Source organism: Saccopteryx bilineata, chromosome 1, assembly GCF_036850765.1.
Source record: "Saccopteryx bilineata isolate mSacBil1 chromosome 1, mSacBil1_pri_phased_curated, whole genome shotgun sequence".
Classification (NCBI taxonomy): Eukaryota; Metazoa; Chordata; class Mammalia; order Chiroptera; family Emballonuridae; genus Saccopteryx; species Saccopteryx bilineata.
The window spans coordinates 11,533,319-11,542,822 of NC_089490.1; the positions used below are offsets into that span (position 1 = coordinate 11,533,319).

The 9,504-nt window shown below is 53.3% G+C and overlaps 2 protein-coding genes across 8 annotated transcripts; both read right to left on the bottom strand.

Moving 5' to 3' along the window:
- Nucleotides 1–222: 222 nt before the first annotated feature.
- Nucleotides 223–5,858, bottom strand: DAXX (death domain associated protein). 7 transcript variants are annotated; one of them, XM_066276336.1, is made up of 8 exons: nucleotides 5,728–5,858; nucleotides 3,676–3,931; nucleotides 2,690–3,521; nucleotides 2,353–2,567; nucleotides 1,616–1,817; nucleotides 1,009–1,480; nucleotides 635–848; nucleotides 223–476 (listed from the first exon to the last, which is right to left on the bottom strand). In XM_066276336.1, the coding sequence occupies exons 2-8, from the start codon at nucleotides 3,880–3,882 to the stop codon at nucleotides 417–419; spliced, it is 2,202 nt and encodes a 733-aa protein (XP_066132433.1). In that variant the 5' UTR covers nucleotides 3,883–3,931; nucleotides 5,728–5,858; the 3' UTR covers nucleotides 223–416. The 7 variants fall into 7 exon arrangements, with proteins under 7 accessions (XP_066132433.1, XP_066132210.1, XP_066132288.1 ...); XM_066276113.1 differs by having other exon boundaries at nucleotides 3,676–3,934; XM_066276191.1 differs by lacking the exon at nucleotides 5,728–5,858 and adding an exon at nucleotides 5,067–5,255 and having other exon boundaries at nucleotides 3,676–3,934.
- On the bottom strand, nucleotides 5,859–9,114 carry SMIM40 (small integral membrane protein 40). The gene is made up of 2 exons (XM_066276543.1): nucleotides 8,776–9,114; nucleotides 5,859–5,957 (listed from the first exon to the last, which is right to left on the bottom strand). The coding sequence occupies exon 1, from the start codon at nucleotides 9,055–9,057 to the stop codon at nucleotides 8,815–8,817; it is 243 nt and encodes an 80-aa protein (XP_066132640.1). The 5' UTR covers nucleotides 9,058–9,114; the 3' UTR covers nucleotides 5,859–5,957; nucleotides 8,776–8,814.
- Nucleotides 9,115–9,504: the final 390 nt, after the last annotated feature.

Sequence of the window (9,504 nt, forward strand, 5' to 3'; positions counted from 1 at the left end):
GATTGGCCTTTTTACTCCACCGCTCGAAAAGGGAAAGTAAAGCACTGAAGCACTTTTTTTTTTCCCAGTGCCTGGCAAAGGGCAAGGAAACTCCAGGAGGAGAGCGGGGCTAAGGGCAGGCTAGGGAGGACAGATCTAGGGCTACCGGGGCCGGGCTAACCCTGAGCCAAAGAACAGCTGGGGCCAATCGGTGACGGCAGAAAGACAAAGAAAAGACAGGGATACAATAAAAAAACAATTTTATTGTTTATTAACGTTTTGTGTAAAACTTAAGGTTTTTTTTGTTTTTGTTTTTTAAAGAAACACCACCAAAATGGCATTAGCTCAGTCTATCCCCCAGCCATCTGCTTCCCACCAACCTCCAAATACTATCGGCAAACATTCTGGAGGCGGGGAGGGGAGGGGCGGGGAGGCAGCTAGTCAGAGTCTGAGAGCACGATGATCTCCTCTGGGTCGCACTGCGTTGCCACACTCATCTGCAAGGGAGTGAGAGACCATCAGAGAGGTCTGGAACCCGGGGGGAGAAGGAAAAAGGAAGAGGATGTAGCAAGTGCAAATATTCAAACGAACTGCCTGAACATGAACAGACACGGAAAGAGAATGAAGTCGGGGAAACCCGGCCTCCCCTTCTTACCTTGTAAGTACCAGGCTGGGCGGGTTGTAGTGGGCGGGGTAGCGACAACCGGGCTGGAGATGAGCTAGAGAGGGAGCTGGTCACCAGGCCGTGGCTGGGAGAGTCCACCCTTGTTGAGGAATCAGCGACTGAAGCCAAGGGAGAAGGTGGGCGGGGCGGGGTACACATCTTCCTCCCAGTCTTCTCGGGGACTGCCCTTTGCCCTTCTACACAGCTAGGGACAGAATAGAAATGTCGGGAGCCTGCAGCTGGGGGGTCATATCAGTCTCTCCCAGCAGGCTCAGCGCCTCAATACTCCTTCAGAACACCCCCCACACCCCCACCCCACCATCCATCCCCCCTCGGCTTCCTTCTCCCTACTCTTTTATTGTTACCTGTTTCCTGATGGCCCTTCTGTCTGTCTCTCCTTCCGAAACTTCTTGCAGGGAGGACTCGAATCTCCCCAGGTATGGGGCGAGACACCTCCATTAAAGGAAGTAGAGGTGACGATGGCTGCTCCATTCTCCACAACAGCAGGGAGGGAGTCCTCTGCCTGCTTCCTGGAAGAGGAAATGTCCCCCTCCTCAGGGGAAGGTGTGGTGTCCACAGTCAAGGCTTCAATTTCCAGCTCAAAGACCTGAGACACAGGGCTCTCCTTCTCCTGAGGCAACTCCTCAAGGTCCTCCCCATTGCTTTCAGCATCTATACCGGAGGGGGCCAGGGGCCCTTCTGACAGTGCAGGTGCTGACACGCTGAGTCCTTTGTTTGGCTGCTCCCCTGAAGATCTGTGGGTCTCTTTGCTGGGTTCCAGGTTCTTTTCAGTGGAGGTCTGTGGTAGGGACGTGGGGCTCTTGTCCCCATCCTTACCTGGGGAAGAGAAAGGAGGGGAGACCAAGCACAAGAACTAATAAGGGAAAGAACACTGCCAAGAAGACACTAGGAACGAGGAGGAAGGAAAGGGTCTCGGAGAGGTGGCTCACAGGAAGAGAATTCTGGACATACCTACTTCTTCCTCTTCCTCATCCTCCTGACCTTCTGGAATACGTTCTAGATCCTCCTCCTCCTCTTCTTCAGAATCTGTGGCCTCCTCCTCTTCTTCCTCTTCCTCCTCCTCTTCTTCTTCATCACTTTCCTCATCTTCTTCGTCATCAGTCTCAGCCTTGGAGGAGGAAGGGCATTCCTGAGATGCCATTCCACTAGGACCCTGAAGGACAAAGGAGTTTAAGAAATCCCTGCGCCAGCCTGATCAGGCGATGGCGCAATGAATAGGACATCGGACTGCGACGCAGAGGACTCAGGTTCAAAACCCTGAGGCCGCTGGCTTGAGCACGGGCTTACCAGCTTGAAGGCAAGGTCACTGGCTTGAGCGCGGGATCACAGACATGACCCCATGGTCACTGGTTTGAGCCCAAAGGTCACTGGCTTAAGCAGGGGGTTACTAGCTCTGCTGTAGCCTGTAGCCACCACCCCCCTTCAAGGCACATATGAGAAAGCAATCAATGAACAACTAAGGAGCCGCAACAAAAAACTGATGATTGATGCTTCTCATCTCCCTCCATTCCTGTCTGTCCCTCTCTCTCTGTTTCTGTCTCTGTCACACACAAAAAAAGAAATTCCGGGCCCAGGAGGATCTGATTCTGTGTTCCTTCTGCAAAGTCCCCCATCAGTCGCCCTGACGTCCCAGCTGGTCAGTACGGGGGAAGAACAGGGTTTATCTGAAGGATGTGTCCCTTCCACACCTCACCAGAATCCAAGGAGGCTTTGGGGGGGTCTGCAGAGTGGGCAGAGGCGGCTTGGGGGAGCCGGGCTTTTCTCTTCTGTCTCTCGCCCTCCTCACTCTTGTCCTGTATCATCGCATACTTGGAGATGATGTCATCCAGCCGGCTCATGGCCAAGCTCCGGTTTTCCCGCAGGCGCCGGGCTAGGGTGGGATCTGACAGCGCGGGGTCACTGCCTGCGTGGGAAGATGCAAAGTCAGAGTGCTCAGCCCAAAGCCTAGAAGGGGCTGGAGGGACGGCCCCTTGACCACACACCCGGCACCTAAGGGTTACGGATGGGCATCTTACCAGTCCCTACCTGGCGCATAGTCGTCTGTGAGGTGACAGCCGAAGTTGTAGATGAGATCGAGGTGGCGTCGCTCCTGCAGCCTGATGCCCACGTCTCGAAAGGCGTCCTGGGCCAGGAGCTGGAGCTGTTGTCGAGGAAGGCCGAGGCTGTGCCGCGCGGCCGCCTTCTCCACGGCGCGCAGCACGTCCCCGTAGTCTGGGAAGGCGTCAGGCCCCGGCTTGTTGATGAGCCGCTCGATGCGCCTATTAACCTCCGGGTAGCGGGTGCCGCGGTAGGGGATGCGCTGCTCTATGACGCGGCCCGTCAGTGAAGAGCAGTCCTTCAGCTCACACAGCCGCCCAAAGAGCCGGATCAGCTTCCGCTTCAGCCTTGCCTCCTGCAGGTACGTGGAGTCGGGGTCGTCCAGTTCCCTGAGATCCAGCTCCTTCTCCTGCAGCCGCCGAATCTCAGCCACGTACAGCGCCAACAGCTGCTCCAGGCGCTGGATCTGCCGCCGGGAGCCCGGGGGCCTCGGGGCCTCTGAGCCGGTGGTCTGGGTGTGTGTGGGGTCCGGGGCGGGGTCTGCGGGAGGGTTACTCCCAGAGGGCTCACCAGCCGCTGCAGGAGTGGGGACCAGGTTCAGCTTTTTCTTGGCGGAGCGGGCCTTGAGAACAGTGCAGAGCTCATTAATGTAGACATAGAGCTTGGATGGCCGGCTCTGGGCCCGAGACAGGACCCGAGAGAGGATGTTGCAAAACTCCGCTGAGGCCAAAAACCACGAGTGGGCTCGCTGCTGCTTTTTACAGAGGAATGGGACCACGTCAGGGTGGTCTGCCGTCTGTGCCTTACACAGTTCAAGGAACTGGAGGGGTCAAGGAAAGAAAGGAGGAAAGAAGAGACAGGGATGGGGTTGAGAGAAAGAAGGCAAAGTGGTATTAGTGGGGGAGAAAAGACAGGAGCGCCAGTCAACCATCCCTCTCCCTGGGGGGACAAGGACCTTCTCCCCTAAGGCTCACCTCTTTAAACAGCTTTTCATTCTCCAACTTGTAGCATTTCTTGCCACTGGAACTAGTGTTCCCTCCGGCCCCAAGAGGCTGAGAGGAGCCAGGGGCTTCTGCTTGGGGCGAAGCTGGATTGGGGGGTGGGTGGGAGGGCCCTGGCTGAGCAGCGGCTTCTTCTTCATCATCATCATCCAGCACAATGATGCTGTTATCGGTGGCCATGGGGGGTCAAATCCCCCGGAGGACGGAAGTGTTGGGGACTGCGTAATTCCTGCTGGAAGGGGATGGGGCCTTAGAAAGAGCCCCCTCCAGCATAGCGCTTTCCCTTCACCTCACACCGTCTCCTGGGTTTCAGGACCCCCCCAGCCCTGCCCAACAGCGTCCTCGCTGCCTGCCTATCTCCAGCAACCATTAGTACCTTGTTTTGGGGGGGGGGTGGCTTACTAGGGAGCTGCAGCCACCCAAAATCTCAAGTCTCCACACCTCATATCACATCCGGTCTTTCAGTTGCGTTTTCCCAGTATTTCTCCTAGTTGGCAAGTTGATTTCTTCCTCCCCAACCCCTGGACCACTTTCCACACCGCACTCCGGACTTCCCCGATATCCCCCTCGCCCCGCCCAGAAGGAAAACGACACGACCTGTCAGCACGTGCTTCCCCCCTTCTGTTCCCAAACATGTCACACCCACACCTTCACCTCCCACCCTTAAGGGTCACCCCAACTCCTGAGACTCGGAGGCGAAGACGATTCCCTCCCGACTATATATATAACATATCCCCCCCTTTCTCCATGATCTCCACACGCCACTCCTGATGGGTCTCCAAGCCAGGTGTTAGGTTGGAGGTTCTGTCCCCCAAGTCCCCTCCCTCCCTCTCACCGCACCCTGATTCTCCCCCTTCTCTCTCTCTGACCTGTAACCGACGGCGAGCCCCTCACTGTGCTCCCCCGATGCCTCTCGGATCCCAACCCTAGGTCAGGCCCCTTCCCCAAGAGGAGCTTCCCGCCAAGTCCCCCTCCCCCCTCTCGGTTCAGCCCCTGCCCGCCCCCCACTACCCCCCTCCAGGGATAGGAGGGAGAGGACCACAGCTTGCCCCTCAGACTTAGCGCCCAGGACTCCCCAGCACCTCCTCCCTCGACATTCCGGCCCCGCCCTTCGAGCCCCCTACCGCTCGGCCCGCACCTCAGAAACGGCCTCTGGAGGCGACCCTCACCGCGGCTAGGAGAAGCTCGCATGGTTCCCTCCTCCTTCCTTCCCCCTCCCACCGCAGGCCCTGTTCTGGAGCGGAAGCCGCAGAGTTTCCGCCCCCAGACACACACTCCACCGCGGCCCTATTGCTGTACGGAAGACAGGCCTTCTACGGCCGGAAGTGACGATAGGCTCCACCCCTCCCCACCCACACCCCTACCTTGAACGCCTCCAAGGCCGCCAGCATAGTAGGAGGCTCCCTTTCCGTCTGACCTGTAGGGGGCGGGCTTATTTCCCCGGCGCGCCCCCACTAAGTGCCTGGGTGCCTCCATTTTGCCGTACGGCGGCGATTCGGCTCGGACTCCGGAGCGCCGCCGGTGGAGCTCATTGCACCCAGCCCTTCTGCGATTCCGCCAATCAGAAACTTCCTGCGGCCGGCCCAACAGTCTCTGAGTCGCGTGCAGGGAGGATCGAGCCCCCTTTCCAAGGAGGGGAGGGGGCAACGGAACAGGGCAACTCAGGAGCTGGGGGCCTTCCAAGGCTGCGCCCCAGTGCACGGAAGGGCACGAGTCTCTTACGACGGAAATAAAAGCTTTTCCTTCCGATGGGCTTATTGACCAGGCTTCCCCGACCCGCTTTCCTACCTGCCCGGTACCCGATTCCACAGCTTCACCGACGGCGCCCGCCCCAACCTACCACGGGGCTGCGCGCTCCTCTGTTACTTCTACGTCCTGGTGACGCGTCCCGTCCCCGACTCCCCCGCCCCCCGCCCCTAACGCTAAATCAAAACACGGGCGCTAAACAACATGGTGGTGGTATTATTATTACTGCTATTGCTGTTGATTTGCTTTTCAAGCTTTACCGCGCAACTGATGACCCACCAAAAGAAGTGGGACCTCGCTGGTTCTCCGCCCGTTTCTGGAGGGGCCTCCGAGGCGCAGGCGGTGATGCCCCAGAAGCCGGGCTTTTGCCCTGGAGCTCCGGGGGCCTGAGGACGGGCGAGCTGGGGGGGGGGGGGCATTGCGGAGACTCCGTGGGGGCTGCTGCTGTGAGACGCGATGAGCCTCGGGAAGTACCTCCTCGGGTCTCGTCTCCTTTTCCTCCGGGAGATCTGAACAAAGAACCAAGAGGGAAGAAACCGACTTTGGCGCTCGCCCGGTTATAGGGCGGCCCGAGGGGCCTGTGGAGGCCAGCTGGGGTCCAAAGGCGAGCTCGTAGGGAAGCCGGGAAGGCCGACTGTCCCAGTAGAGCCCCAGCTCTACGTCGATCAGGCATCCCTGATTCGACTTCCCTGTGCAGTGGGACCCTCTGCTAATCAGCAGGGCTGGCAGCCTCTTCCAGACTACTCTTGAGGCGGCTATGAGGATGCCACTGATCAGTGCCAACAGTAACGGCCACTGGAGGAAAGACACGACTGACACACAAGTTAGTTGCAAGAATCACACAGGCAGTTTATCACCCACAAATCCTTTTTGCGTGCCTGCCTGGGTACAGCTTAAGGGGACCTGGCCGGCGTGCTTCTCTCTGCTGTTTTTGGTCATAGCCCTGTGGAGATAGTCCATGTTCACGTTGCAGTCTGGGCGACTGCAGCAGCAGAGGATCCCCTTAACTTGAGTACCTTCTCTGGCCAACGCCTTCTAACAGCTGTTAATCTACAGGATTATCACCTCAAACCACCTTTTGGGGAGCTCTCGCAGCGAGCCCTTTTTATGTTCATCTACTGAAATGTAACATTAAGCCACTTTTAAGGTGTTCCTAGGGAAGCTTCTTGTTTATGTTAACTTACGGAGTTATGACATCAAGCCACTTCTTATCTATGTCTAACTTCACACACGCACTAACTGGGCCCTGCTCAAAAGTTAGTCTGTCACATCTGTACACACTATATCACTATATCAGGGGTTGGGAACCTTTTTGGCTGAGAGAGCCATGAAATCCACATATTTAAAATTGTAATTCTGTGAGAGCCGTACAACGACCCGTGTACGTTAGGCATTATTCAATAAAAATTTGGTGTTGTGCCTGACCTGTGGTGGCGCAGTGGATAATGTGTCGACCTGGAAATGCTGAGGTCGCCAGTTCGAAACCCTGGGCTTGCCTGGTCAAGGCACATATGGGAGTTGATGCTTCCAGCTCCTCCCCCCTTCTCTCTCTGTCTCTCTCTCTCTCCCTCTCTCTCTCCTCTCTAAAAATGAATAAAGAAAAAAAAAAAAAAAAAGAACATGAGCAGTAGGAAATGGATGGATTGTAATACATGAGAATGTTTTATATTTTTAACATTTTTTTTATTAAAGATTTGCGAGCCAGATGCAGCCATCAAAAGAGCCACATCTGGCTCGTGAGCCATAGGTTCCTGACCCCTGCACTATATTAATTCCTATCCAGACAGCATAACTTTATTTCGTTTCCTTAATTGATTTTAATATTATATCTTAATTACTTTTATATCTCTTCCATATTTTTTATATTTCTATATACTTAATTACTATAGCCTTATATTACTGCAACACTAACACACTTCCAGTCACTGAGATCCTCGACCTGCTTCCTGCATCTGTGCACATTCTAGCATCTTGCCACTTTCCAGGGCCATGGGGGTCCCTACATCTTCGAGCCCTCATAGTTCCGGAACCTCAAATGTGACTTCTTTCAGTCGTAATTGAACCCTACCATCTTCAAACTGGGGTCAATGAAAGCTCTCTCCAAAGAGCACTCAGACTTGGGAGATACAAGGGACTGAATTCCCAGATCCTCAACTTTCCCAGAATTTGTCTTCCTGAGTAGTAAATGCCTATAGCAGAGGTTCTTCATCTTTCCTTTCCATTTTGCAATAGACTTTCTCCCTCCTTTAAAAACAAAAACAAAAAACAAGTACAATTCTCAACTATGATATCTGAAGATAATCTTACCTTGTTTTAAGTAAACAGATATATAGCCTATTTTTTAAATCCAGGCACCATAAACATCACCTCTTCTCACTTTAAAAAAAAAAAAGTTATTATTACTATTTTTAGGCCCTGGCCGGTTAGCTCAGTCGGTTCGAGCGTGGTTCCAACAGCAAGTTTGTGACCAATGAACTCACAACTAAGTGGAACAACAAATGAATGTTATCCTCTCTCCCTTTCTCTCTCTGTCTAAAATCAATATATATCTTTAATTTTATTTCTTTTTAGAGAGAGACAAGAAGGGAGAGTGAGAAGCATCAGCTTGTTTGCTTCACTTTAGTTATTCACTGATTGCTTCTCGTGGGTGCGGGTTGAGGGGCATACTGAAGCCAGCAACCTTGGGATCATGTCAATGACCCCATTCTCAAGCCGGCCAGCCCACACTCAAGCCTACCAGCTTGCTCTCAAGCCGGCGTTCTCAGGGTTTTGAACCAGGGACCTCTTCCACTGTGCCACTACTGGTCAGGCTTTATTTTTTAACAACTATAAAAATGTGTGTAATCCTCATGCAATTTGATCAGTTCTGCTATCACAACTAATTGCAATAACCCTGAAAAACAAATTTCGGTCACAAAAGATGTTTTTCACCTGAGACTTTCAAGTATAAAAGTATAACATTTTCTCTGGGGAAGTAGAATGCTAACAGGAGTTCAAGGAAAAAAGAGAGAAGAAGAAAAAGAATGATTCTTAATAGGTAAGAGCTTATTTATGTATTTTTTAATGGATGCTAGTAGGTATCAGGTCAGCCTGACATTTCGGTTCCCCTGGTGACTTGTTTTATTTTAAAATGTGAATTTATCCAATATACCAGAATGACATCCTTGAAACAAGTTCAATTTATGATGAAAAATTTTATCAATACATGTAAGGAGTAGAAATTTTTTCCCAGTTGTTTCCTGGAGAATAAGTGCAGAAATTTTAAGACAGCTGCTCTAAAGCTATCCAAGTGTCCCCTCCACAGGCCCCCCCCATCTCCCCTCTCACCTCTGTGGCAGGGCAAGAGGATGTTTCTGGAAAAGGTGGTCACAGTTCCAGCTCCTCCTCTTGCTGAGGTGTTCCCAGGAGCCAGCCCCCAAACTCTGCCCATGGTAGCAGCCACAGCAGTTTACAAAGAGCTTCCAGCATCAGCAGTGTTAGAAAGAGGACCAGGAAGATGAAGAAGGCCTTGTCCATGGCCCGACGTAGGGGACCCCTGGGAGGAGAAGGACCCTGGGCAAAAGCGAGGAACACATCCTCCTCATCCACGTCACCCTCCTCCTCTGCCATCCTGACCTACGTCTGACTGCAAGCTGGGTCAGGGAGGCTGGGACGGAAGCCCTTACTCAGCAATGGCAGGATGAAGGGGAGTGGTGGCTGCAATCCTCCATCTGTCTGGTTGACCCTAATTCCCGAGAGAGAGAGAGAGAGAGAGAGAGAGAGAGAGAGAGAGAGAGAGAGAGACTGCCCCTGAGCCTTTGGAACAATCATATAATCATCCAATGCAATGTGAATGATCTGGTATGCTACTGTGAGCCGCTGTCAATCAAAGATCTAGTCTACTCCAGCTTAACAGTGGTTGGTTGGAGGTGAGGGTGGGACTCTCTGAAGTGAGGCTGTGGGAACTGAGAAGCTGCAGGAGCCCAAGGGGAGGTTTCTTTAAATGTATAAAAGAAGGAGGAGGAGGAGAAAGAAGAAGAAGAAGAGGAAAAGGAGGAGGAGGAGGAAGAAGAAGAA

Coding starts and splice junctions, on each gene's coding strand:
- DAXX (XM_066276336.1), bottom strand. CDS start 3,882: ATGGCCACCGATAACAGCATCATTGTGCTGGATGATGATGATGAAGAA. Junction 2,568..2,689: donor CACAGACGACTATGCGCCAG/GTAGGGACTGGT, acceptor CTTCCCACGCAG/GCAGTGACCCCGCGCTGTCA. Junction 477..634: donor CCCAGCCTGGTACTTACAAG/GTAAGAAGGGGA, acceptor ACTCCCTTGCAG/ATGAGTGTGGCAACGCAGTG.
- SMIM40 (XM_066276543.1), bottom strand. CDS start 9,057: ATGGCAGAGGAGGAGGGTGACGTGGATGAGGAGGATGTGTTCCTCGCT.